Consider the following 27,928-nt stretch of genomic DNA (forward strand, 5'->3'; position numbering starts at 1 on the left):
GGCGTAATGGACATGGTATCAACGACGGATCATAGTTGAAAGGAATGCGCGTCTAGACGCTGGTGCGTCTGGCCAACCCAGAACCGAGCAGAGCAGAGCAGAGCGGAAGCTGGAAGGACGCGCAGGGTGTCTGACCATTGGTTTCGAGAGAAATGATGCCGGTTTCTCTCATGGCATACGAGCAAGAGCTTCGTCTGTTGCAGTACGGAGCTCATCTACTCGACCATTGGATTCCATCAAACATATGCTTCCGTTGGCTCACATGTCGAGGATTTTTGATCTGTGAGATCCCAGCTCGTCTCGAGGCAAGACTCCAACTCGGCTCCTCATCCTCATGCCAGCGAAATAATTGGACGACGATAGTGTGCTGTACCATCGCCGACATGTGTGCAATGCACGATTGCGGGCGTCGTCGGGTGCTGTGGTGGTGGGTTGAAAGGTTGAAACCGAGGACCCTCCCGTCATATCGCACGAACCAAAGTTTGATAGCTCCGAGGAATGTGACATGCATTTCCCGGAGGTGAAATCCTCTCACTCTCACAACCACCAATTGTTTGCCAGTGGAGTATGTCCATGTCCACGTCCACGTCGGAGGCTGCGGTCAAATGACAACCACGACGACACATCATCTGCGACATCCACCAACCATCTGCATGATGCATCGCGCCCCGCTGCTTCGCCGGAGACATGGCCAGCGCATCTCCACCAACTCACTCCCAATGGACGCTCCCCCCCCCGGTCAATGAGGAAATATCACCGCATCGGCCGACCCCTGAACCACAACCACATCTACATCGACACACCCGCTCCGTCTCACTGATCACCTCTCACCTCTCACCACACAGCAGTGACACAAGCCTTTTCCCGGCTGGCCCTGCGGTGGGACCACCACTCTTTGAGTCTCTTTCTCTCTGCCTGCGCATCGCTCTCTCACTGCCGATGGCGCGCAATCGCCGGGCTCCACGACTCACTCGCTCCTTCGCTGCTGTGTTTCACTTACTCGTTACGCCTCTACACCTATAGTTCCGACTGACTCGGTCTAGAGTCTCCAGAGTCCAGACATCCGGGGAAATGGTAAGTCTGGTTCGGATGTTTGTCTTCTCTTCTTACCGGTTCCCTGCTCCTTGCCGAACCCTTCTCCTGCTGTGCTCACTCGCCGCAGACCGCTCTTGCGACTGACATTCTCCTGGAACCAAACAGCCGCAAACCACAGGACGAACATCCTCGCCCGTGGCATCCAAGGTCGTCGTCTCGAGACCATTGGAGGAGGGCTCAAGACCTTCAAGCGAACGAACCCTGGCGTCGCGACGCCGAAGCAAGACTGAGAGCTCGGTGCTCCAGGAGTCAGGCCGGTCGTCCTCTGCGGTGGAGTGGGTGGACGTTGTTGAGGAAGACCCTGCTCGACGCAGGCGCACAACCAGAAGAAGAGCGGGTGCGTCGTCGAGTGGTGGTGGTCATAAAGCTCGGAGTGGGAATACAGAAGGCGACATTGGGAAGTTCTTTGGGACACGGCTTGGTCGAATTTTGGAGTCGGTTGAATCTGGCACATCCACGCGGACACCTAGCAGGACTTCTGGATCTGGGAAAGCTTCGCAAGGAAGTTCTACTCGTCGACATCGACATAGAGAGGAGACTGGTGCGAAGGATCGTCGGCCGACGAAGCACCGAGTAGGGAGTCTATCGAAACGACCCGAGCCATTGTTGAGAGTCAGTCCGTCCTTGCTATCGGTCCTGTCAGGTCTTACGGGTGTCTCGGACAGCAGTAGCAATACCACCATCACTCAGCGGTCATATTACAACCGTGAGAACCCTAGCCCTGAGGCAGGTGGAGACCACAGCGAACCCAAGACCGCTCCCACTGTCGACAACAACGACGATTCACAACTGAACGTCTTCGACTATATGGAGACCAGTGAAGACGAGGAGGACGCCCGTTCTGTGGCTTCCAGCTCGTCCACCAAGTCATCGCATGATCAACGCTCTGACGCTGGCTCGAGTGAACATCCAGGAACCCCGTCCTCTCTCTCCTCCTGTCCGTCGCCTACCACGACACGTAATGGAAGCTCTGCGGGCAGTGTGTCAGAATTGCGTCGCAAGTATGATTCGCAATTTTCTGCTTCTGCGGAGTCACCAGGGCCCGGTCCCAAGTCGAGTGGCGCCTCTATGGACAAGTCTCGGCGTATAGGCTACCAAATCCACGAAGATGGTAGTGCGGACGCCTCGAATCAATCTGCCGCTGGCTCGGATGGCAGAAGCAGTTCATTATTGCGTTCATCTCGACATGAGGACAAATTGAGGCAACAGCGGGAAGCGATGCAGTACCACCAGTCTATTTCACAATCGCAGCAGTATGCCCAACATCCCACCCTGCCAGACTACGACCAATATCGATCATACTCGGGCTCTTCGACCGGATCTGCTGGCTCCAGTGTTCCATATCCACCCTTCACAGCAATGCAGCACTACCACCACCCTTCAGCACCAATACCCTACCCCCATCCCGAACAGCCAGGTCATGTCGCCACCCCTGACCGCCCTCCCGCCCCGGACGCACCAGACCTATCCAAACGCACCCTAACTGGCTACGAACTCCTCGCCCTTGAACTCTCCACCCCCACCTCCCCCATCCAACCCCTCTACCGCAAATTCTGCTACCTCAACCACCGCATCCTCCTCCACCTTCAAGACGAACTCAGCGAAATGGAGTCTCAACTCCGCACTTTCGACGAGATCATCGCTCAGATGGAGCCCCCTACCCCCGTCGATCAGCCGCGACAACCTGCTTCCCGCCGCGCCGAGTCGGTAGGAGGAACGGAAGTGCATCACCGCCGAACGGCTCTGCTGGGGAGGATTTTCCTCAAGACAGAGCAGTATTCTCGCGCTATGACTTCTTTTGTGGCGATGGAGAAGGAGTCGAGTCCTGCTGGGGCAGAGCAGGTGGGTAAGTATCGTGCGTGGTTGGAAGAGAGGAGGCCGATTCATGAGGTTGAGTCGAAGTTCCTGGAATTTGAGGGGGATCTCTTTCACATTAAAACTTCTCGCCAACCCGCATTAAAGGCTGCGCAAGCTGCGCAGGCTGAGCAGATCGAGATCTCTTCGCCGTCGCCTTCCATGAATGCAGTGGTGGTCTCGTGCTTACCACTCGCGCTGATGTTGCCGATTTTGCTCTTCTCGATTATTCCGACGTTTGCGGGGCGGTTGACGGTTACGTTGCTTATTGCGGGGGCTGCGTTTGTGGTGGGGACTGCGACGAGGTTGAGGGATTTGATGGAGAGAGGTGAGTGGGTGGTTTGTGGAGGGGTTTATGTGCTGCTGATGGCGGGGGTTGCGGGTTGTGTGCCGACAAGGGGTGGGTGATTGAGGGAATGCTGTTGCTTTATGTGCGTTGGCGTTTCGGGACTTGATACCCTTGGGAATGGAACGGTTGGAGCAGCGGTTTCACTGATTGATGAGAAGAAGCCTGGACGGCTCTGTGTTGGAAAACATCTGCGAGCAAATGCTCCTTTAGCGTCCGCAGTCTGCAATGACGAGCACCAAGAGAGCGAAACACTCGAGCATGAGGTACTTTTGACTGCGTTTTCACAACAACATCACAAACAATCACCCATCTGTCCTCGCGAACTCTACTGTCCAACGCCTCCATTACCCAAACATCCACCCCTCACTCCCCTCTCAACGGTCCCGTCTGCAAAGGATACCTCTCTCCCATCCTACCACGGCCAGCAATCATCAGCACAAATTCCAACTTTCCCAATAAGGGCCCGAACGAAACACTCACCAAATCGCCCTCTGCGTATGATCCCGCATCGCATCCCCCGTATTCGGATGCAACAACACACTCAACGGACCCCGATGAATCACCAACCAACTCACAAACGCTCCGAATTGCTGCGGTGTGAAGAGGTTCACTTCGAACATGCCCACTGGATGAGGGCCGATGGGGTGCTGGTGGAGTGGGTAGACTCGCAACTCGGGAACTAGGAATACCTCCATCAGCGGATAAAGTAGGGGTGGGTTGGAGAGTCAGGGAGGATGTGCGTACATTCCCGCCTCACGCGTTCATGCAACGCTTTGGCAAAACTCGTCTCCCGCTCGTCGGTGTGCAGAAAGTAAATGTGGGCGTCAAAGGCGCCGCGGTCGTCTTTGGCGAGGGGTTCGATGAATTCGGTGTAGGCTTTGCTGAGGGTGGTGGAGGGTGGGTTTTGGAGAGATTTGCCGTCGGGGTTGCGGTCGCTGGGAGAGGGGTGTTAGCTTAGAAAGTGCTGTAAGGGAAACAGGTAGTGGTGGACGAATTTTACTCGGAGAGAGGTTCGCTGCTTTCCCAGCCTTCGAGGGGAGATGGGTATTTGTAGAGAGTTGGGTCCATGGTTTGTTGGATGGTGGAGGAGGTTTGTATGGGTTGATGTGCGCTGGAAGTTGACTGGATGCGTGCTGAGATCTGAATCAGAGAGAAGTCTTGTATAAAGTCGTCGTATGCATTCATAAGCCGGTGTCGTTGAAATGTCGGGAACATCATTGCCCTGGATGGCGGCCCATAGTGACATTTAGGCGGATTCATCGATTTTCAACTTTACAATAACACTACTACCACCACTATTGTCGCCAATTGCTTGTATTGTCGCCATACAGCTGCGCTAGTCACTGCGCTAGTTACTCTAATTATCAACAATCACATGTAAGTGCGCGCTAATACGCCGTTTGGTTAGATAAGTGTCATTTTCTTCGACTCTTAAACCTCTTATTAACACCACTACTTCTACTACCTCTCGTCGTCGCTCGCAGCGCGCTCGCTATATAATACACACATCTCGCAACATCGTACCGCGCGCGCACGTGAAAATGGCTGGTTGGATACTACTTAATACGGAACTTGGTAAGGCTCGCGACCCCAATCGCCTACGCGGACTCTCTCTCTCCGACGACAACGACGATAAGCTAGCGACCACATTTACTATAGCTATCGCTCCTGCTCCTTAGCTACCTGCCGACCTTCTCGTCTACGATAAGCCTGCTACGGCCACCTCTAAAGACTTCTGGTACATCTCCGACCTCTAATAGAACGATGCCCTCGTTAGAGCATAGAGTAGTAATAAAAACACTAAGAAGAGCGGACGTTAGATGCTTATAAGATACGATTATGCATGCAGAGTTATGGAGACGGACGAAGGTAATGTAGCTCGTACGGCTCTTAGTAAGGCTCGCAGGCTAATAAAAAAAAACAGGCATTCCGGCGGTTACCGAGTGCGGCTAGTGCAAGGATCGCGGACTCGAGTGCAAGACTTCTACGACTCTCCCTACCTACGCCTACTGCTACTACAAGGGCAAGCCTCCGTGTTTTGCTAGAGATTAGGTTAAGATTAAGGAGGAGCCGGTAGAAAAGAAGTCTATATTAAAGGAGGCAGTTGGCAGCATGCGAGGTAAGATAAATAAGGCGTAGGACAAGATCGCTGCGTTGGAGTCGGAGGTGTCGGATTTGAAGTATAAGATCAGCGGTTTAAGGGGCTTGAAAGGTTAGCTAAAGGAGGAGCTGATTAAGGAGATTATAGACGAGGTTAATGACGTGCGGAGCAAGTCAAAGGCTGCCATTGCTAAGATTGAGCAGTCGGTGTTGCAGTATTAGCGTGCTGTTAACAAGAAGTTCGGCAGACTAGGCGTGATGGATTAATAGATAGATCGATTTGGCCTACGAGCTCTCCGCGAGCCTTACGAGCCTGCACGTTGATACCCAAATGAATGCGTTAGTTGCTGTATATCTCCTTGAATCCCTCGTTTTCACGCTTGAATCCCTCGTTTTCACGCTTACGAGCGAGCCGTTTTGGCCTGCGAGCACGCCGCGAGCCGTTTTTAAGGAAGAGAATTAAGATATTAAGATATTGAGCTATTAAGATATGAGATAAACGTTTATTGCTCCTTCTAGCTACGAGCCAGTCCGTTCAGTCCGCGAGCACGCAACGAGCGAGTCGTCGGTAGCGTGTATTCATTAGATTCGTGTATATTAGTCCTTCTGGTTAGCCCTGCCCTTCTCGGTAAGCTTAATAGTCCGCTCGCTCCGTCTGGTGCCAACAGCCACCGGCTCGTTAACCTTCTTCTTCTTCTTCATCTTCTGCTGCTGAACGATCGGCTTAACTACCTGCTTAACGACCGGCTCGGCGACCTCCTCTAGCATCTCCAAACCCCCTTAATTAGCAGTGCTAGCAGCAGTGCTAGGGGCCTTCGACTTTAACTGAGGCGTTAGCATCGTCGTTGTCGCTGACGAAGAGGGCATCGTCGAGTCCGAAGGGATTACTGGCGTACTAGCTGCTGCGGAGGTAATCGTCGAAGAAGCACTGTTCTCCTTAGCTCGGTTCGCGATAGCTTCCTTGGCCCTTGCTATATCGTCTAAGCTGTCCGTGTTAGGGTCGAGCAGAATATAGTCGTTAGGCTGGCTTACCGGCGAGGATTAGAGGTCGCAGCTGGTAGGGCGTTTAGAGCTGGAGCGCTGCTAATGCTAAGGGCTAGAACGCTCCGCCTGCGAGGAGCCAAGGGCAGTGCGAGCTACACGAGAACGGCTTGCGAGCCCTGCAGACTAATCTGCGAGCGCCTTAATGTTGCTACCGGACGGGCCTGCGTCTATTGCAAGGTAGCGTGCTTCCGGTGCGAGCTAGCTTGCGAGTAGGTGACTCTAGCCTGCGAGGACTTTCTTGCTGTCGACGCTGGTGTAGCTGTTAGTCTATATAAACGGATGGTAAATAACGCCGTCCTTGTCCTTGAATACACGCCCGTCAGGGTGCAGGACAGTGCCATCGGTCTGCACGTCGTAGCCAATTACATACTAGAATGTAGGCTCGCCGTCCTTCTTTACGGAGCGTTTTAAGTCCATATACACCCAGCTATCGTCGTGATTCTTCCAGCCGCTGGAGTAGATAACGTAAGTAATCCGAACGGTCGCTAAGGGGGCCTTGCCGGTTGTCTTTAGATTGAACAGCTGTATTATCCTAATCGTAGTATTCGCAGCGGCTACGTTGTTAGCGCCGAGCTTAATAGGCTAATTCCTACTATACTCCTTCGTTAAATAGATGTCGTAGTAGGGCCTCTTGTCTCGCCGCTGCTTCGCAGCTACGCTCTCGTTTATTAGATACTCTAAGAAGAGCCGTCTACGGTTATGCCTCTAAGCGTTTTAGAGAATAGTGTCTATCTCGGCAACAACGCCTTGTGCTTGCTATAAGATCTTATTACGTTTGTCGGAGTAGACTGGCGTTGCATTATCGTTAGCGTCCTCGCCGTCTACAGGAGGCTCCGGATCTGTAAGGGTAACGGTGTAAAGGAAGCACTTAGTAGTGAACAGTAGCAGTGGCTTGTCCTTATCGTCCTAGGCACTACCTCTCCTCGCACCCTTGCTGTTAGCCAACACCTCCCTCAAACGCTTAGCCCTCTTAGCCTCCTTTAATAAGTTGGCGGTAGCGTTAGGTAACTTACGGGCCTTCGTCTTGGCTGCCTTCTTTATCTTAGCGTTCGCACGGCTCTGCGGAATAAAGAAGCCTTCGCGAGCACCGGAGCTAGGAGGGGTAGGCTGGCGCTCGTGGTCGCTCGTAGGCTCGCCGTTGTTGCTCGCTAGAGCCGCTCGCGAGGGTGGAGGGCAGCCGCAGAAGCTATAGTTCTTATCGCCGAGGGAAGCATAAGAGGTGTAGGGTGGAGCCGCAGGATTGCGGCAGAATTGAGAGGTAGCTATGATAAGCAAGAGGAAGAGGAAGAGGAAGAGCAGGAGGGCTGGCCCTTATATATCGTTCAGTCGAATGCAAAGCTATTAGCACGGAAGAAGTCCCTTGTGCGGTTACGCGGCTATAACTCAGCGCCCTTCGGAGGGGTCTGAAACTCTACGAGGTTATTACCAGCGGCAAGGTAACGAGCGGCAGCATCGCGGAGGTACAGATATGCTTCTACATAGATCTTATCCTCGTTAGCGTCCAGCTCGCGACTATCTAGCGTCTCCGGATAGCTACTAGCTACTAGCATCTCGGAAGCCTACAGCAGAGTCGGCGGAGGAAGGTATGCAACAAGATCTGTGAATAGTTAGCGCTCGCTACCACTCGCAAAACGCTCGTAACGCTAGTAGGGCGAGAAGCTGGCCTACAAGCTTGCAATCCCTACACCGCTCCTTAACCCTAGTCGTCTCGCAACTGCTCGCAGCCGCTCGCAGCCGCTCGTGCGTAGGGGATACTAACCGAATTAAGCATGCTGATCCGCCATCCGCTAGATACGCGGATACTCTATATTAAGGTAGATTCCACGATCCTCCACGCTATCAGGAGGGTACTTATAGTTCTTAGCAGGGATTCCCTTTAAGTGCCCTTCGACTTTAGCCTACTTCCGAATAGCGTAGTCGTTGTAGCTGTTAATAAACAGCTCGACCGTAAACCGGAGGATTAGAACGTAGATAGCAAGGAACGCTACACGGTCAGCCCTGTTATCCTCGCTGTAGAAGCCTCTATCGCGAAGCCGGTGGAAGAGATCACGCCATCGATTCCATACTGCGGTTGCACTAAGACCCCAGAAGCGCTCGATCGTTTAATTGCCCTTGCTCGTTGTATACCAGAAGCTATTACGGAACTCAATGCTCTAACCCTCCTAAAGTTCACAGCAGAAGAGGTGTATATTAGCTATTATAGGAGTCTCTACGCCGTAATCCGCCCGTATGATTTGTGTGTAAATGGAGTTAGCAGAGCTGGCTGCAGAGCTACGAGCACAGCATAACCGGTTGCGAGCCTACCTTTAGTGTAAAGCTAAGTTCTCGGACTGTATCTAAATACTGCTTAGAGACCGAGAAGACCGTCTTAGCTATAGTGCCTACGTAGATCCAAATAATCTTCCGTGTGTATATATCGATATAGGCGTAGAAGCAGATGCTAAAGATCTCGAACTTACAGTAGGCATCTACCGACCATATATAATTAGGGCCCTTAGCCTTTGGACGACCGCGCTTAACATCCTCCTTACCACCCTTCCGGCGGCGTGCATCATAACCTGTAGGATTAAGGGAATACGCGATGTGAGATATACAATTCCTACGAGCAGACGAGCGTCAGCGTGCGAGCTAGGCGGGGGAGTTTACGAGCAAGGGAAGCAGCGTAAATTGGGGTTTACGAGCGGATGAATCCAGCCTGCGAGCGTGCTTGCGAGCAGACGAATCCAGCCTACGAGCGTGCTTGCGAGCAGACGAATCCAGCCTGCGAGCGTGCTTGCGAGCAGACGAATCTAGCCTGCGAGCGTGCTTGCGAGCAGACGAATCTAGCCTGCGAGCGTGCTTGCGAGCGGACGAATCTAGCCTGCGAGCGTGCTTACGAGCGTGTATACAGACCTTCCTATTAGGTGGAATTCCTTCCGTAGGTGCCTTGCTAACCGCTTGTATCTATAGTTATCTAGAGCACCGCCTACAATCGTCCCCTCTAACGCTATCCGTATAATCTTATCGTGCTCCGGCTAATCGGCCCTTAGAGTTGATCGATATAAGCCTAGCTCCTTCCGGATCGTTCTTAACTGCCTTAATAAGAGCTTAAAGCCGTCCTTCTTTAAGTTCCTTAGCAGCCTCTTATCCTTCGAGTCCTATTTCTAGAAGAGCTCCTTAATCCTTGTATATAGTAGTGCTCTGTATTCTATATCTTTGCAGACCTTTGGCCGTGTTAATATGCCCTATGCCTGGAGCTTCTCGCGGAATGTTCGTAGGCTAATTAATATGCCCTTCTCGTCCTTTAGCCATTGGATAACGGCGTCCTGCGTCTACTCGGAAACTCTGAGAAGGAGCTCGATCTCCTCTCGAAGGTAGTCGATATCGATGCGAGGGCGTGGCATGTCGAGGGTGGTAAGGGCGAGGGTCACGGCGACGGCGACGGCGACGGCGACGGCGACGGCGAGGGTAGTGAGGGTTTAAAGAAGAAGAACGCTATTGCGAGCAAGAGAGGTAGACGTTGCGAGCGCTTAGTAAGCCTTAACATCGATAAACGAGGTTTTTCAGAATCGATGAATCCGCCTAAATGTCACTATGGGCCGCCATCCCTGGTATATCGTTGGTCATCAGGCGCGGAATTCGGCCGAAGCTTGTTGATGTTGCTGCCAAATACACATGAAGAGCGGAACGCTTAGAAATTCGATCACAGCCAACGTCAGTAAAGCCCTCTGCCAGTTCCATGAGGCGATGGATCGGAAAAGAGTAAGAATGCAGGTATCGTCAATTGTTAGATTTGCCAAACAAGGGAGTTCAAACCCGACCAACTCAACCCGCCATACTTTGCAAGTAGAGCGAGGAGTCAAAGCCAAGGACTCTAACCTAAGACTATCTATCTAAGACACGCCCGCACGAAGTAGCAATAGCAATAGCACTTGCTTCTGTATATCATACATGTCCGCGTGAGGTGGTCTCTTGGTGGGTATCGGTAGCGACAGACCAGTGAGTCCTCGCAGAGCAGGTCTCCAAGAAGGAGCGATTCGCGAGGTAAACAAGGATAAAGTCAAAAAGAAGGCAACTCTTTCTTTCCAGAGAAGGATTCAGAGATTGCCGTACCGTCGAGACCCTCGACAATTCCCATCGAGTTCCCTCCCGCCAACAGAGGATGCAATTAAGCAGTCCGTTGGCGGGCTCGTGGAAGTGTTTCGGTGCTCGACGGGTGGTGAGAAGAGAAGCGCCAAAACGCTCGTCATCGTCCAAAAGAAGTCGCTCCAAACACCACGCTCAAAGTGACCCAAGCGTTTCCCATACGATTTTCGTGTGCTTGCCAACACGGTCATCAAGTCATTTCAAGTCGTGATCGCCGTTTCTGGGCTTCGCTAATATGCAAAATCATATTTGTCGTCGAGATCGTCAATCCTGCATCGTTCGCTGCCGTCTGTGAAGCAGCTCAGTTCATCGCGACCCACGAGTCCAGCATATCGCGGACGTCGTCGTGGTACGAATCACCGGAGCCACCCATGAGATCGTTCATGAAGTCGTCCATGCCCAAGCTGGTGCGATGGAAGCCTTCCTCGTAAATCGTGCTGGGTATAGCGTTGACGGTGCTGTTGTTCTTCACGCTGCTGACTTGAACGGTGTCCCAGTCAGAGTTGTAGACGCTGGAACCACTGCATGATTCGCCGGGCGGAGAAAATGCGTCGTGGTGGACCTCGGGATGCGAGTTGAGAACGTCGAAGTTGACAGCGTCGCTGAAGATGTCGTGTTCGGGTCCGATGGGGCTTGACTCGCCGGCGAAACCGGAGTTGTTGTTGTTGTACGCTGGAGATGAGTAATCGTGGAACGTTGCTGCGTCAACACCGGTGGTAGCAGGCGGTGATGAGCGGGTTGACAGCTTTGAAGGTGAGACGACTCGTTCCTCGGGTATGCTCAGATCGATGTACACCTTAGAGTCAGAGCGTATGTTCTTGGTGGCTGATGGCGGCGAGGTTGGAGGTGTGTCGAGCCATGCGGCGACTGCGTTGGTGAATTGTGCGTTGCTGGAGTTCAGATCCAAGAAGGCGCCAACCGCGAGCTCGTCGGATTCTTGCGGAGGAGTGTCTGGCATGCTGCGAACACTGGCACCGGAGCTACTGCTAGCAGCGCTGCCATTTCCGTACACTTGGTCCATTCGTCGAGCCAGTGCTGCTTTGCGTGCGCGAGAATCCATTTCAGGACGTTCGGAACGATGCGAAGGGCCGGTGCTCTCAGATCTGTCCTTCTTCGGGCGTCCACGCTTTGGCTTCTCCTCCTCGAGCTTCTCGAAACCTGGCAGCACACCCTCGCACATATCGCGTTGACGATGGCGGGTGAGCGCATCGGCTCGTGCGAAAGTCTTGCCACAAGGGCATACTGCAGGTCGCTCGTTTGTGTGAGTGAGGTGGTGGCGTTTCGTATCGTGGAGGCGGTTGAATCTCTTGCCGCATGGGTTGCAGCGGAATCGGCGGTCATCGAGATGGTTCTGTACGTGAGAACGGGCATTCTCCTTGCGGTTGATGGTGGTGTTGCATCCCTCCCATTTGCAGGTGTATGCCTCGCCTTTGCCGACGGGGTGAACGAGCCAGGAATTGATCTGCTCCTCTGAGATACCTGTGTCGATATACGTGGCGTCGATTCCAGCCGCATCCAGTGCGGCTTGTTCTGCACATGCGGATCCATCGCCCATCATGAAATGTGGGCTGTTGAAGTCTTGGTCAGCCCCAGCCGCCGCTTGGAGAAGGATGTCTCCTTGTCCGCAGTACGGATTCGAGACCTCCTCGAACAGCGTCGGCATTGGCGTGCTCTGCTGGTGAACAGGTGATGAAGGGTCTGCCACGGAGGATGAGTAAGTGGATGCTGCATACTCCTGTTCGCTTGCGTAGGTGAATGAATTATTCTGGAACATCTGCCCTTGGTTGACGAATTGCCCAAGATCCTGCCCATGGGGCATCGGAGCGACGTCGAGTTGGTGGCTGTTGCTGCGAGTTGTCTTTCTCTGCGTCGGTGGAGGGCTCGGCCAGGTCTGGCTGTGATGTTGCGGTGTGTTCGGGACGGTACGTGAGTGACCTCTTGAGACGGGAGTCATTGGGACGGCCTGAAGGGGTTGTTGTGGCAGGTAGATGACACTGCTCATGTCGGTGGGCGGAGGCGAGCTGATCTGAACGAATGGCCCGTTCTGCATGGTGGGATGAGGGTTGAGGTTGTGGTTGGGGTGTGGAGGGTGGTTGATGGGTGGATTTGAAGGGTTGCTGCCAAAGTTCTGCTCGTACCACATCAAGTGGCTCTGCAGACTTTGCATGGCGGCGGCTTGTTCGTGAGTTTGACCGCCGCCAGACGGATCCATGCTCCCGTGCAGCTGTTGGTGGAGGTGGGATTGGAAGTTTTGTGGTTGCGCCTGAAGCGGCGCAGGCTGGAAGCCCGGCTGGGCTAGACTGTGCGACTGCGTTTCTTGCTTGGTGATATGTTGCTGATCCGGGAGGTATGCTAAGTTAGTATCCGGGTGTGTCCTTGCTAATGGTAGTCCAGAGGGTAGGCCATGGTAGAGTTGTTGATCCTGGGGAAGTAGTGGTCGAAATCCTGCAGACGAGTCCATCGCGCCCAGGTCTTGGTCGAGACTGCGGCCTCGTTGATGACCTGATCGTGATGATTTCGTCCGTTTCGAGTTGGTAGGAAGTGGTGAAGCAAGGATGGGGACCTCGAGCGATTGTTGTCGACGGTGTTCGAGACGGCGTCTTTGGATGCTCGAGGATGGGTTTGTGTGCAGCATATTGTGCTTAGAGGCAAGAAGAGTCCGGTTTCCTGGGTTGGGGGTCCAGTTTGGTCTGAAGGTCATTCACTGACGACCTTCTTGGTTCCGGTACTGCATGATTTGTTAGTATGGTTGGCTCACTGTCCGTGGATGGCATCCTCCATACCTCACGCAGTGCAAGCCGACAGCCGCCGGGCAGGTGACTTCGTAGTGGTTCGCCTCCTCAGATGCGAATCCCTAACACACTGAGGAGGAAGAGTTGTTTAGGCCGCTCAGGCCGCGCAGGTGGTTGGAAGTGAACGCTCTGTTCGGCCGCGAAGGGTCGAGTTGTTGCGATTTGTGAGAGCGGCTATGTACAATTGTACAGAGTCAGTGGTATGGAGGGTGTTGTTTTTGGAGTTGAAGAGGATGGCGTAGTACTAATACATGCAATGGACGGGGCCGTGGTTGAAGATTCGAAGTCGGGTGTTGACAAGGGCGGGATCTGATCACCATGGGCAACGGATTTCTCCCGGTTGATGGCGTTTACTTGACGTGCTGGGAGAGGCATTGACCCACACGGGGCTCGCGCGAGATCTGTGACAAGGACTTTGCCGGAACATGTTCATTCAGACTCCTGCGATGACAGCCGTTGTATCAAACGTCGAAACGGTCAATACGGTCGCCAGAGGAATGGCACCGGTGTGCCAGCATCTTCGTAGCAACGGAGTGAGCCTCCGTCGTATTCATGATGTCGACCATATAAGCGACCTGGGACGAATGCAATATTATCCTTTCCTTGAAGAAGATCGCATCTGTGTTTCTTGGAGAATTGGAATGGAGGTGCAGAGGATCATGTTGAATCGAAAGTGGTTGCGTGGAGTGTTTGAAGCAATGGACGTCGACGCTGCGCAGAATGTATCACATGTGCAGATTCCGTCATCGGTCAAATCTTTCGCCAAGACCGACGTCCCACTAACGTCGACTTCAAATCCTCGTTCCAAACACTTTCTTCTGTCGGTCACTGCATTTTCGAAGACGCATATTGCTGAGACCATGCAGATCTTCGTGAAGACCCTCACGGGCAAGACGATCACCCTCGAGGTGGAATCGTCCGACACTATCGACAATGTCAAGTCCAAGATCCAGGGTAAGACGACACCGCGCGCACACGCGGAAAACCCGAATCGCCACGAGACAGAGCACATCTAACACGACCACCCCACAGACAAGGAAGGCATCCCACCGGACCAACAGCGCCTGATCTTCGCCGGCAAGCAGCTCGAGGACGGCCGAACCCTCTCCGACTACAACATCCAGAAGGAGTCGACCCTCCACTTGGTTCTCCGTCTCCGTGGTGGCATGGCCAAGAAGCGCAAAAAGAAGGTGTACACCACTCCCAAGAAGATCAAGCACAAGCGCAAAAAGACGAAATTGGCTGTGCTCAAGTACTACAAGGTGGACGGTGATGGAAAGATTGAGCGTCTGCGTAGAGAGTGCCCCGCCGAGCAAGTGAGTACACAATCTTTTGTGGTGAGGATATTATGGAGACACGTGCTGATTAATTGACAGTGCGGTGCCGGTATCTTCATGGCTGCCATGCACAACCGCCAGTACTGCGGTCGCTGCCACCTCACCTACGTCTTTGACGACCCGAAGTAAAGGCGATTCGATGTGAATAGCTGCGATTGAGAAGGGAGGCCTTGAATGGTCTGCAGTAGCTATATGCAAATGGAAACCCTCGTCTGGACCACATGCCTAATATCCTTGCTTTTCGTACGATGTTTGTGACCGTGCTTTAGCTCTTCTAACTTGATGTATTGCTGTTGTCAGATCTGGCCTCCCCAATCCTCCTAATCGAACTGCTGCTCCGGGCATTTTGCTCCGCGGATATTGCTCCTGCATATTGCACGAGTATGTCATGAGGTTTGCAACTTCAAAGGGCACATTCTGTCTCGAGATTACTGACGAGAATGTACGGAGACGTACAGATGATCTACCATCGCCACGGCGGACGCGAGCAAGACAGGACCTCGCTTCGCATGACTCTTTGATAGTAGCGGAAGGTTGAAAGTCGGTGATCATGATCAGACACAGAAGATACAGCGAGAGGCGTTCATGGCGGTAACCCCTGATGATTCTTCCGATGCTCTCTATCTTGACGCAACAAGTCTTGCTGCTAGCATAGAGTGCGAACGCGAAACCTCGTCCCGACTATGCCATCTGCGCCAGCCGGTCCTCAGCGTGTCTTCACATGCCTCTTACACAATCGTCTCCAACTTCCGCGCATAGCCTAACGTGTTCTCAATCACAACGTCACTGTTGCTCATGACATCCTTCTCCGCCGCGCGCATCTCCTCCTCCTGCTCCGGGAAGTATATCCGTCCATCCTTTGCCACCCAGCCGCGAGACTGCGCGAATTGCACCACGGCGCCCTCCGAGTCGAGGAATAGCAGGTTCTTTGCGTTCGAGATGGGGAGAGATGGGTAGGCGCGCTCTGAGCAGGAAGCGATTTCGGATCGGATCGTGTCGATGAGGACCTGCATGAATATGTTAGTGATTGTGGCTGGACTAACATCGCTTTCGATATGCTCACCTCGGAGAACACCGCAAACTCCTCACTCGGCACCCGCTCGCCCTTCGTCTCCACCCACACTTTGTCGTAGCTGCCCTCCATCAACGCCTGCTCCAACCGCACAGGGTACTGAATGAACTCATCCCGATCGATGTGGTCCTTGCCTCCGCTCACTTCCAATCCCTCCAGCACGGTATGGAACCCCGCATAGTCGCCCACGCTCAACAGCAGCAACAGATACAGCCCCGTGACCTTTCCCTGGTTACTCGCTCGGCTCCTTCGACCCTCCTGTGGCAGCGAGTAGAACGGCTGTAGTTGTTGGTAGTAGCGGGTGAACGAGTCGGTGTCTTTCAGCTTGATGCTGATCAGCGCGCCGTGTTCGAGAACGGCGGTGGCGAGTTGCAGATGTTGAGGCTTGGTGTCTTCGGAGGGGATGAGGGCGTTGAGATGGAGGAGGCCGAGTTTGGCGCGTGAGAGAAGCTGCGGTGCTTGGGAGAGGTGGTTCGCTTTGAGGGAGTCGAGCTGTTGGATGACTTGTTTGACTTCGTTTTCCGCCATGGTGATGTTCTATTTTGGAGGTGTTCGGGTGAGGTGTGGATTATGAGGTGTGGAAGAGTGAATTGTGGACGGCGAGATGGGTCGAAGTGTGTTGATGATGAGGTCGTAGATGAGAACCTGCGAAGCTTTGAAAGCACATGCGACTTCCAGCTGTGACGTGAAGCTAGACCGCGGACCGCGCCGAGAGATCTGTTTCTGTTCACGACGATCTTCACCACGACATCATTACATCTCGAGCGAGCAGAAAGACATCAACTGTACGCGCACTCAGATCAGCCGTGATGGGCATACCGTTCCGAGGGCCTCTCGGGCATCAGCAATTGCCTGAAAGTCACGGCTTCAGACCCTCTGCCAATGACATTACTTCGGTTGGACCTCTCTCGCGCGATTGCCTTGGAACAGGTAACGCTCTGCGGAAGCACCTGCGTCCGACTGACACGAGTTGCTATGCTGATCTGTGCGCTGATCCGCCGAAATGAGTCACGAAACGGCAGCAGTGTTCAGTGAGAAGCATAAAGCCACGACAGTCTGTCCCTTTGGCGTGTACCCGACACTACCGCGGTCTACCTGCCAATTGCCTCTCCCAACGTCCGGCACGGAAATAAGGAATCGCATCTCTTCCTGACATCGCGATCATCCTTCAACCCGCCCGGGACAGCGTTTTAGACGACGACGTCAAGGGAGCCATCAAAGTCCCTGACCTAGGCTCTGCCGTCGAGGAGGCCTACACGTGCACCGACGATCTCCAAGGTGGCATGATCTTCCAGCAGAAGGCAGTCCGAACGAGATCGAGAGCATTTATCGTTGATTATCGTTCGATCGACAAGCAGGCGTTAGAGATCATGACCGAAGTCGAGTCCACCGCGAGAGAGCACACTGCTTCCCGTCTCGACAGTACCCTCACCCTTAGATTCGTCGAGACTGGCACACTGGAAGATCACATCAAGGAGGCGATCGAGTTTATGCGCAAGCTGGGATATCCTGTCCAAGAAGTCCATAGGTACTCCCATGACCCTCAAGGCGGCGTGATCTTCACGCCAGCAAAGGGCTATCCCGAGGAAGATGAGCCACTCTACGAGGCATTGATGGCACATTTTGAAAGTGATGACCCATTCATCGTCTCTTACGGTTCTGTTGACAGAGAGACGGCGCAGGAGTTCGTGGGAGTCAGATTCAAGGGTTGGTATTCGCTCCTTTGATAAAAGAGTCCGTGTTCGAAGAAATGCTGACTTGCGAGCAAGATCGAGCAGGACGGTAGAGCGCAACAAGGCCTCATTTGAGGAGAGAAGCGATGATACCCGGCGTGAACGAGCGAACTTCGGCCAAGTCAGGAAATCCTCTTCGTTGCTGAATTGCTTACTCTTCTTCCATAGTTGCAGACTACTACAGATTAAGTTGCTCTGTGAAGGCAGTACTTTTACCCTGACAGGCCTAAAAGAAAAGCACGTTGGCCAGCGGTGAGCATACATTTCGTGAGCAGTGCGTCATAAGGGAGGGCTTGTATTTCTGCAAGTGGCTTCACGCAGGATCTTTCGAGATGCCAGGAGCGAGCTTGACGACGTGTTCGAGAGAACTCAAAGCTACCATCAGCCTGAAAATTCATCCCAAAAATTGTATTGCTCCGCCTGGTCGATGAAGCTCGTACCGATTCCCAGGTTTTACCCTGCTCGACCAGGTTGTGTTATCGATAGGCGAGGAGCTTACCTGCCTGATGAGCTACAGCAGGAAGAATAAAAAACATCTGTCCCGTCACACTTCGAACTGAAATTCACTTCCCAGACAAGCACCAGCAGGTACAAAATCGCCCACCACCATGGCAAAACACGTCGTCTTCGACATTGTCGGTACCCTCGCCTGCTTCGACGCCTACCACCAACGTATTGACGAAGTCATCGGCGACAAGCTCCGCTCGCAAAGCATCACGCCGCAATTCTTCGGATACACCTGGATGACCCACGCCGAATTGGAATTCACCTTTCTCTCGATCAGCGGTCGACACACGTCCTACAAAGATGTCATGAAGGCGATGTTCTTCCGCATCTTGTGGTTCGCTGGTGTCAAAGACCCGCGAGGCTTCGCTACTGAGGACGAGAGAGATCGCTGCCAGGAAGGATACGCGCTGCTGGGACTGCGAGAGGGTGCGAAGGAATGTATCGAGATATTGCGGTCGAACGGATTCAATGTCTGGTGTCTGACCACAGCGGACATTCCGAGAGTTCAAGGCTACTTCCAGCGAGGCGGTGTTGATATGCCGGCGGAAAGCATATTGAGCTGCGACAGTCAAGGCGTTGCGAAGCCCGCGCTTGCTGCGTACAAGCCGACGTTCGACAAGTTTGGCAGAGACGACAAGAAGTACTTTGCGGTGCGTTTACTCGGGGCGCGAAGACGGTTTTGCCAGACGCTGACAATTGTATAGGCCGCACACATGTGGGACGTCTCTGCAGCTCGACTTGTTGGATTCAAGGGTGCATACTGCTCGGCATACGAGAAGGACGACTGCCTGGAGATCTTCGGTGGCGAGATGGAGGTCATGGGTGATACTTTGGTGGAGATGGCGCAGAAGCTGGTGAAGCACGCGGAGTAGACATGGGTCTCTGCTTTCTTTGCCCGATCGGCCGCGTCGGATCAAGTGCAAGACACACTCGGAGGAAACGACCTGACAAGTTCATGAGGCAATGCTTCAGAACTTTCATCAATTCGACTACTTGTTCATTCTCGTTCCATCTCAGCGACCTTCGACAACGGACCCAGAGTCCATTACAGCCATTCTTTACGACCACAAAATATTGAGCCTCCTCCATCCCGTAGCCTTGGGAATGATAGGCTCCGGATGATCGTTCGCCACATCGATGAATCCACGAATAGGTATATCCTTCAGTGGAATGATCTTGGTTTTGAACCAGAACTTGTAGCCGAAGTACAACACCAGTACAAAAGGGATGTTGAAGTATCTGCAATCTCCGTTAGCCACAACTCTACTACACGACTCTGCCCACGATTCGACCCACGCGCTAATGAAGGTCTCAGTATCCCAGTGTCCGTGGATGAAGGTCTTGAATCCAGACGTGAGTAATAGAAGCAGGAACATGCCCAAGGAGATCCAAGAAAGCCACGGCTGAAAGGGAGCCGCCCAGGGCAGTTCTTGCTTCCGATCGATGGATTGTGCTTTACATCCGTAATAGAAACGTAGGTACGTGATCAGGACGATGATCCAGTCGACCAGTGAGGCGATTGCGACCAGATCTTGCAGCCATGTGAATACCGTGGATGCGCTGTCCGAAAGTGTCATGTATCCCAAGGCCATGAACACCGCCAGAGAGCTCACAGCAACGTAAGGGATCCTGAACCGGTTCAGGCGTTTTAAGACTGCGGGTGCTTGTCCAGCGTTGGCTAACCCGTAGAGCACGCGGCTAGCTGACATCAAGGAGGAATTGGCTGAGGTGTGGGTCAGAATGGTAAGCAGCGTGAACTTTCGTTTGGATCTCCTTACCCGCAGACCAAGCGGAGGTCAATATAATAGCGTTGATGAATGATGGGACGAATTTGATACCGGCTCTGTGAGCAGCCTGGTTTGATGTCAGGATGCCCGATTGCTGTACAGAGTTCCGAAGAAAAGCTTACAATGACAAAGGGCGATTGGGACGCAGTGCCTGTCTTTTGCAGCAGGTTCTTGTCGTTCGACGGCACTACAAGTCCCACCTAGGTGAACAGAAGTGCGTCAGTCAGCCAGCCACAGTTCAGACAATGGAGATTCGATGCAGAGTAAGACCTGCTGACATTCCCGTGGAAAAGCCTCGATCACTCCAAGCCTTGTACACTTTGGTACTTACCATGAATATGGTGAGCAAATAGAAGATCAAGACCCGCCAGAAGATCCGCTTTGCCGCCATGGGGATCGATTGCCTGGGGCTGCGCGTTTCGGCGGCAGCGCAAACGATCACTCTGGGAATCATCAGCGATGCTTAGACAACAGCGCGATGGAACGCAAGTCCCGACAAAGCCTGAGATAGTCCCAGACGACGCCGGCCTTGTACAGTCCAATGACTTACTGTACCCCGGCGTAGGCATATATAGCGGAGTTGAGACAGCTCCAGAAGCCGAGGAATCGGCCTGTCGATCCAGGAATGTCGAGATACTGATTGAAGGGGCCTGGATCTCGCCAGTATCGAAAGCCGATCGATTGGCCATTCGGACCGCCACCGGTCGTGATCACAAGGGCGAGAAGGTTGATGAAGATCACGAGGAAGATCTTGAGCAGACAGAAACCCTAGAGGAGATGAATCAGCACAATCAAGTGCTAGCATCGGAGAACAGCATACGAATTCGAGTTCGCCGAACACTCGGACAAAGACCAGCAAGGTGGCAATGACCAGAACGCTGAACACTGTGATCCATACGCCGCTGTTGGTGTCGACCCAGAACTGCATGAGGACAGCAGCAGCAACGATCTCCGAAGGGATTGAAACAGCAGAGCTATATGTTGTCAGCGTGTATCTCACACCAATGTTGCGAAGAATTGAGCCCACCTGTAGGTCATGTTCCAACCGTTTGCAAAGGCCAAAGCAGGATCGACAAAGAAGCCCGGAAAACGAATGATAGCGCCGCTGAGAGGGACTAGAGCTCCCATCTCTCCAACGGCAAGAACCACACTGCAGACTGTCAAGCCGATCACTGTATAGCCTAGAAAAGCACCGAGAGGTCCAGCGTTCGCGATGGCACGACCAGATCCGAGGAAGAGACCTGTCGACCCGGTCAGTTCAAAGCCTTCCATGCCGCTTCTTGCTTCCGGTGCTCACCGGTGCCAATAGTGCCCGCCAACGCGATCATCTGTATATGGCGCTGGTGCAGGCCCTGCTTGACGAGCTTGACTTCGTCGAATTCCGCGTCCATACTTTCGTACTCCCGTGCGTGACCGCCATTATTGGCATGGGCTGGACCGTCGATGTACGAAGGATTCTTCTTCTCGTTGTCGAGATATGCCGTCGGTTCAGCCATTGTAACGTCGTACGCTCTAGCGAGGGAGTCTGGCACGATGTTCGGGTCCTTAAAACGAAGAAGTCCGACGACTCACATCGCATGCAAAGGTAAGATTGAAAATTGCCGTCGTCAGACCGGGATTCGATGTCGTAGGTTCCGCCGAAGGCGGGACTGGGGTTTGGCGGTCAGCAATGCTACAATTGCATTGGTTTGAGACGATCAGGGTTGAGAGAAATCGAAAGCTTTGAGTTCAGGCAAAGACCAGGATAGTGAGCTCCATGCAGGACACGTGGGCAAGATCGGTCATCAAGGTCTATTCTGTGCATGCGATGAGCGTGCAACATTCTGCTACAGTATCAACCGGAAAAGTCGATCCAATGAGCGCTTGGGAGACCTTCTCGATAGATACAGACGACACATGGCGTGGGTAGCTCCACCTGAGGCAAAAAGAATACTGCGGGCGAAGCGCAATTCAATTCCGTGAGCACCGAAGACGAGCCGATGTCTGTTGAAGAGCATCGGCACTTGAACGGCCGTTTGAAGGCGAGTGCGATGAATCTTGTCGGCGCTCGATCTGAGTTTGGACAGACTTGTAATGACAAGCTGGAGTCTTACCATCACGACGCAGGAATGCGGCAGTCTCCCGTCATAGTGAACAGCGGTGACTGTGGTCCAATCCGATCCAGTAAGTTCTGTTGCTGAGCACGCACTCTGTCTCTGGTCAGCGGATCGTAGTGGAGGTCATGACAGGCATAAAGTATACGGCCACATCCGGCAATATCGTCCACGCACACAAATTGGACGTCGGGTCGAATGAGAAGGTTGCGAGTTCAGCGATGATCGCTGAAAAGGACACGTTCGTCCGGTCCCCGGCGTTCTTGTACGGAGTGTCCATCATACGGGTAAGATGGCGCGCAGCTGTTCGGTGCACACGGGGCGAAGGTAGCGGAATTCGGCACTGTCGCGATGTCCCAGCCGTGTAAGTTAATCGCGCATCCTCTGAAGTCCGTAGTAGCATTGGGCAGTGTCCACTTCCAGCGTTGCGCGCGCCAGTGACTGACGTGAGGCTATATGATCATAGCGGACCCATTGTATCGACGCCTTGAGAGGTGATCTCTGCTGGAAATGTCGTGCATACCAAGATCTCATCCTTGGAAGAGGCCAGGAGAGTGAGAACGCCAGATCTGTCTGAGAAGAGCGGGCCTCCGCGGCTGTATACTTAGTCCATGACCGAACTGACGCGGGCAAGTGAAGGATCATGTCATCAGCTGACCGGCAATGGATCCTCGACCAGTCCGGGATCGAAGTAAAGCACGGCATCACGGGCTCCGCGAGCCAAGCATCCGTCCATAAGGCGCGGCATGCATGACGAAGCCTGAGAAATCGGAGGTCAAGGCGATCGCATGATGGGCTGAGTGGCCTGGCCATGCTCCGCTTCTATTGCTGCAGAGCGATCGAGACATTCATGAACCATGGTCGCCTAGGTGGAAGGAGGACCGTCTTCCGTTCATTGAATCGATACAGGATTCTTGGCATTACCAGCCTTCTCCAGAGTCCAGATTCCTCCGCCAGGTCCCACAGCGATGCAGTCCCACGCAGCTCGCTCCTTTGGATATGGCATGCTTTAGTGGTCGCGGGAGATCTCTGCGTGTATGGACATTCAGTCCACAGTCACGCATCTTCACGGCTGCATATGCGTGGCAGCAGCTCGTGCAGTCAGCGTGGGCTCATCTTGCAGGTTCGCATGAAGGAATCCGATTCGCCACCTCGTTCCTACATTGACAGGGAGGGCAGAGCATACCGTTTTAGTACTGGCAAGCAAGGGTGCCTGCGATGAGCAAAGACCGAATGCCCGTCCACAGCACATGGGTCTCGATGCGCCCAGGTTGTCATTTATTAGTGCGGATATGCGATATTTTCTTTCTCATCATCTTCCCGCCCATGCAGACGTCAACGAGCGACATGGAAGATCAACAAGGCCTGCCTCGTCTATGGCCGGATCGCCGGATCTTGTTGCACCGCTCCGGACCAGAGAGGGCCAGGTTGTGTGATGAGAGAGCGGATGTTCCTGAGCCCGGCAGGTGGCATGGTGAACATCGAGCTTTGGCCTCGATCAAGAGAGCTATGATGTCTTGACGTCCCGCGAGAGACCTTGTTGCTGGAATGAGCGAGCAAGGGTGGTGATGAGGAGTAGTGGAGCTTGCTCCGTGGAGTTTTTCGGTCTAATAACCGGAGCCCGGTAGCTTGGTTGATCGCCGGCTAGCGTCTGCGCCGTCCCGGTGCCTTATTTCGTATTGGTGGAGCCCCTGCCGATTTTGGATCCGATACCACTTCACTGGGTGAGCGTAGAACACTCAATCCTAGCAATCTCGGCGATTTGTCTGGGTGCAGTCGATGGGTGTGCGAGGACTGTGCGGCGCCGGCGACTCTGGAAACGAGGGGCAGCTTGTGCTTATAGCATTTGGCTCATATATCGTCGCAGGACGTCGAAGCACTTGTCGGGCTGAAACGACTGCGTGAGCAATACTCTGGGCGCCAACAGTCTCCGCAGTGCAACTCTGAGACGAATCGTTGCTGCTGAAACATGCTCCAGTGGTTCGTGTCGTGCGGGTAGTAACAACATCCCCATCAAATCTCGGCACCCGAGGCATGGGAAGAAGTCGAGACACGCTCTGACAGCTGAGCCGTCCCTTTGGGGTCGGAACCTTGCATGTCATTGCCAGGGTTCCGAAAGACTGGAGGTGTGACGTCCCTCGTGACGAGATGGTGCTCACCGCAACATAACATTCGTACTTCGTACCGACCGCATCTGACCGCAAGTATTCGTCATCTTCGTCGTATTAATGTAGTTGTGCAATCATCAGCAATTCCATTTGCACTCTCGCAGGACCACCGGCATTTGTGGCATCAGATCTGCGAAAGTCGGAAACAAAGTAAACCCTGCCTCCAGTACCAACTCCCAAAAGCGTGGACCCGACCGTCCACATTTACGGCGCCAAGCAGGGAACAGGAACAACCATTGATGACCGATAATCAGGGAGCAAGGTGCAAGTGCCGGGATCTCAGCTAAGTTTCGACACCGCCCACCTTGCCTCGTATCCATGCTGGTATGAAACCTCAGTATCACCTGTGTTACAAACACCTCGACTTCTTCTCGATTTCATGGTTGTTTGATCCTGCGTTCAACAACACCACAAAATGTGTCAACACGTCAAAGTGAGATACTCGTGCGGACATACACGGTACTGTGTGCTGTGTTGGTGTGAGTCGACATTGCGATTCATTTGGCGGGGTCGAGAACTGACGGAATCCAGGCTCGCGATACACCGATCTCCAGAAATGCTGTCCGTTGAAAGTCAGTCGATGGGAGAATCTCACGTCGGAACGATGCGGTCAGTTCACTCAAGCTGAAGGCTTCTTGATTGAAAGCTCATTGCAAACAGGCTGCTGCAAGGACACGAACTCGTTGTCGCGCAGAAGACGACTCTGCTGCCAAACTTCAATGCCGTCGCCCAGTAGCATTGTCAAACGACGAGTGTTCAACTCATTACTGGCGAAGCCGAAAACCAAGCTGGCATCTTGAAAGCCATCGTGAGACAAGATGGATTTTACTCAGCGACCTCCAATACATCCTCACCGACAAGTTGGACATCACGCCGGACCCAACCGCTCCTCATGCTGCATGCCATCCATCGCGGTCGATACTTTGCAATCACGTCAAGCACCATGCAGGACCATGGACACTTTTGGTTACAACGTTGTCGAGTAGCAGCCGTTTCATGGATGCTCACAGCGAATCAAAGTTCGCTGAAAACTTGCTGGATCGACTGTGGGCCTCGACAAGGACTGCTAGGCAAATCCTGCTCCGTTGAGGATCGAGGTGCAAGGAGGTGGTACTGGTACCACCACGAACCAGATAGGTGCCTCGCGTGCCTTGAGCGGCATGACACAATAACACTGGACCGCGTCGGCGTGGTCTGCAGGAGGATGTGTTGTGGACGAGTAGTAGCAGAGCGAACTGCTGCGTTTTGTTAGAGATTAGATAGTCGGATCGATGGAAGGAATTTGCGTCGTTCTTGCCAGAAACATCGTCTTCGTCGCCAGACCCTCTTGGCATCACATCCTTCCTGTCTTCAGCTGAGGAAACCTCCGAAGGCCTCGCCACCAACGCAAACGTGAAGACTTTTCAATGATACGATCCGAAGATCTTCTGGTTCCTACAACCATTCACCTAGAGCAGCCTGCAGTGCGTACCATATTCGAAATCTGCGGACCGACAACGCCGGCTTGGTTCTCATGCAGATCTACTGCACTGAGCCGCAGCTTGAACCACGCTGCACGACGCCATGCGGTTTCTGAGCCGCATCGAGCTCCGGGACCTGCAGAAAGCGGTTTAAAGGCAGTCCTTCCTTTCTCCGTTGAACGAGTCCGTCGGTCTTCAGCCCCATCTCACGTGGCGTTATGCCCATGGCCGTTCAGCGTGGGTTGCACGATGCTGACCTAGAGCTTAGATGGGACTGCGAGCTGACCTTGTGGTTTATTTGCTTGGTAGCGAGGTCATCAAGATTGTCCGGGAGGAAAGAGGAGTGCATGTCGTTGATCGGGGATCAGCCGGGCATTGATCTTTCGATTCGGTTCTGTCCGTAGCTCATCGACAATCCTTTCGAATTGATTTCGGATCTGCACAGTACACACTCCAATACTGGCGCCTCCTCGCTCGGCAAATGGGCATTGAGAGAGCACGTGATTTGGGTGATGTACGGAAGTTGGAAAGATGCAAGTGCTCTGGACAGACGAACGGAACCTGGAGGACAACTGACTTAGTCAGCGGACGATCGCCCGGCCTCGCGTGGACTTCACGTCGAGCTTTGGAACATCTTGGACACCACTTCCGGTCAGGGTGTGAAGTTCGCGCAATATGGCCGGCCATGTCGCTTCGCTGCGCGAACAGATCGCTAGAGCAGAGACTCATCTGCAAAGCCTACGACAGCAACTAACAGACGCAGAAGAGCGGGCAAGTCGAGCCAGACAGCTAGAGCAAGCTTACAGCGGAGGCTTCCCTCCAGAATGGATGCAGGAGACGCTGTCCGCCCTTGGTGGCATGGAGAGTCCCGAAGTACCTGGCTACGAAGCGATGGACGACGTGACGACAAGTCCACCGAATCACCAAATACCACCACCGAAACCCTCAAGGTGGCCTTTGAGCGCGGAAGAATACAAACGCTACGGCCGTCAAATGATTATGCCCGAGATTGGACTACACGGTCAAATCCGCATGAAGAAAGCAAAAGTCTTGATCGTAGGCGTAGGAGGACTGGGCTGTCCAGCAGCGGCATATATTGCAGGAGCAGGCGTCGGCACAATCGGTCTCATGGACGGCGACGTGGTGGAACTGTCTAACTTGCACCGTCAAGTCGCGCACAGCACATCAAGACTCGGGAAGAGCAAAGTGGACAGCGCGCACGCATATCTATTCGAGTACGTAGAACACTCAAAATACCAAAAATCACATCACACTTTCTGACATCCTTCATCGTTCTTCAAGTCTCAATCCAGTCGTGAACTACAATCTCCACCCCTCCCACCTAACTCCAACCACCGCCCTCCAAATCTTCGCTGAATACGACCTCATCCTAGACTGCACCGACCATCCCACCTCCCGCTACCTCATATCCGACACCGCCGTGCTAGCCGGTAAACCACTCGTCTCGGCCTCCGCACTCCGCACCGAAGGCCAGCTCATAGTCCTCAACAACCCTCCCTCCCGACCCGGCGATCCGAGCGGAGGTCCCTGCTACCGATGTATCTGGCCCCGTCCACCTCCCGCCGAAAGTGTGGTTTCCTGCGGCGAAGGCGGAGTACTAGGACCAGTGGTGGGCACAATGGGCATATTACAGGCTTTGGAAGCGATTAAACTGCTCGCTGCCCCGACGCCGGATCCGCTGGACGAACTGGAGATGTTGATGGCTGATCCTACTCCTCTACCTCCTAGCCCGACACTGCTTATGTTCTCAGCATATAACAGCCCGCCATTTCGGAGCGTGAGGATGAGAAGGAGACATGCGACGTGTGCTGCTTGTTCGTCGGTCGCTACAATAACGCCACAAAGTCTGCTGGTAGGGTCGATGGACTACGCAGCCTTTTGCGGGCTCACACGACCCGTCAATCTCCTCGCTCCCGATCGAAGGGTTGCGGCGTGGGAGTTTGCGAGATTACCACGGGACGGCTCGAATGTTCTCATCGACGTACGAGATGAGACACAGTATAAGATGTGTGCGTTGCGAGGGTCGCTGAATGTACCTTGGACTGGAGACGGAGGAAGCTGGGTGGAAAAAGCGGTACAGAGTGGTGCGCTTGCGGGGCAAGGCCCGAGTGACTATTATGTGGTATGCAGATTTGGCAATGATTCGCAAATGGCGGCGAAGGCGATTGAAGATGTATTCGGCCTTGAAGGAAATGGTATGAGGGTGAAGGACATCAAGGGCGGGTTCCGGGCATGGAGGGAAGAAGTTGATCCAGAGTGGCCGGACTACTGATCTCTCAGAGCGTCAAAAGAAAGCCATCAAAGATGACGCAGGTGAGTAGGTATCAATCATTCGTCTTGTGCTGTTCCGCCATACATCTGCCAACATCGTCCTGTCACTCTATGCCTCCT

General features: G+C 53.5%; 8 protein-coding genes across 8 annotated transcripts; 4 read left to right on the forward strand and 4 right to left on the reverse strand.

The window, feature by feature from the left end:
- Window positions 1-3,774: 3,774 nt before the first annotated feature.
- Window positions 3,775-4,366, reverse strand: MYCGRDRAFT_86557 (uncharacterized protein; the record flags this gene model as incomplete). The annotated part of the gene is made up of 3 exons (XM_003851748.1): window positions 3,775-3,977; window positions 4,043-4,233; window positions 4,299-4,366. The coding sequence occupies 3 exons, from the start codon at window positions 4,364-4,366 to the stop codon at window positions 3,775-3,777; spliced, it is 462 nt and encodes a 153-aa protein (XP_003851796.1).
- A 7,393-nt stretch (window positions 4,367-11,759) lies between these two features.
- Window positions 11,760-11,981, reverse strand: MYCGRDRAFT_31187 (uncharacterized protein; the record flags this gene model as incomplete). The annotated part of the gene is made up of 1 exon (XM_003851747.1): window positions 11,760-11,981. A coding segment is annotated over one exon (222 nt), but the record flags the coding sequence as incomplete, so codon positions are not given.
- Window positions 11,982-14,188: 2,207 nt separating this feature from the next.
- Window positions 14,189-14,920, forward strand: MYCGRDRAFT_104912 (ubiquitin-40S ribosomal protein S31; the record flags this gene model as incomplete). The annotated part of the gene is made up of 3 exons (XM_003851498.1): window positions 14,189-14,313; window positions 14,392-14,675; window positions 14,736-14,920. The coding sequence occupies 3 exons, from the start codon at window positions 14,220-14,222 to the stop codon at window positions 14,823-14,825; spliced, it is 468 nt and encodes a 155-aa protein (XP_003851546.1).
- A 96-nt stretch (window positions 14,921-15,016) lies between these two features.
- On the reverse strand, window positions 15,017-16,312 carry MYCGRDRAFT_109914 (uncharacterized protein; the record flags this gene model as incomplete). The annotated part of the gene is made up of 3 exons (XM_003851746.1): window positions 15,017-15,062; window positions 15,429-15,703; window positions 15,760-16,312. 3 exons carry the CDS (start codon window positions 16,294-16,296, stop codon window positions 15,017-15,019), a joined length of 858 nt encoding a protein of 285 aa, XP_003851794.1.
- A 431-nt stretch (window positions 16,313-16,743) lies between these two features.
- MYCGRDRAFT_93981 (uncharacterized protein) lies at window positions 16,744-17,495 on the forward strand (the record flags this gene model as incomplete). The annotated part of the gene is made up of 2 exons (XM_003851499.1): window positions 16,744-16,799; window positions 16,955-17,495. The coding sequence occupies 2 exons, from the start codon at window positions 16,744-16,746 to the stop codon at window positions 17,493-17,495; spliced, it is 597 nt and encodes a 198-aa protein (XP_003851547.1).
- Window positions 17,496-18,109: 614 nt separating this feature from the next.
- On the forward strand, window positions 18,110-18,880 carry MYCGRDRAFT_44448 (uncharacterized protein; the record flags this gene model as incomplete). The annotated part of the gene is made up of 2 exons (XM_003851500.1): window positions 18,110-18,658; window positions 18,713-18,880. 2 exons carry the CDS (start codon window positions 18,110-18,112, stop codon window positions 18,878-18,880), a joined length of 717 nt encoding a protein of 238 aa, XP_003851548.1.
- A 186-nt stretch (window positions 18,881-19,066) lies between these two features.
- MYCGRDRAFT_73269 (uncharacterized protein) lies at window positions 19,067-21,487 on the reverse strand (the record flags this gene model as incomplete). Its single annotated transcript, XM_003851745.1, has 9 exons — window positions 19,067-19,247; window positions 19,305-19,731; window positions 19,787-19,862; window positions 19,918-19,995; window positions 20,127-20,238; window positions 20,346-20,563; window positions 20,616-20,769; window positions 20,823-21,036; window positions 21,093-21,487. 9 exons carry the CDS (start codon window positions 21,289-21,291, stop codon window positions 19,067-19,069), a joined length of 1,659 nt encoding a protein of 552 aa, XP_003851793.1.
- Window positions 21,488-26,191: 4,704 nt separating this feature from the next.
- MYCGRDRAFT_86562 (uncharacterized protein) lies at window positions 26,192-27,809 on the forward strand (the record flags this gene model as incomplete). Its single annotated transcript, XM_003851501.1, has 3 exons — window positions 26,192-26,358; window positions 26,467-26,751; window positions 26,819-27,809. 3 exons carry the CDS (start codon window positions 26,192-26,194, stop codon window positions 27,807-27,809), a joined length of 1,443 nt encoding a protein of 480 aa, XP_003851549.1.
- Between the last annotated feature and the right edge of the window lie 119 nt (window positions 27,810-27,928).

The sequence above is a fragment of the Zymoseptoria tritici genome, chromosome 6 (assembly GCF_000219625.1).
Source record: "Zymoseptoria tritici IPO323 chromosome 6, whole genome shotgun sequence".
Classification (NCBI taxonomy): Eukaryota; Fungi; Ascomycota; class Dothideomycetes; order Mycosphaerellales; family Mycosphaerellaceae; genus Zymoseptoria; species Zymoseptoria tritici.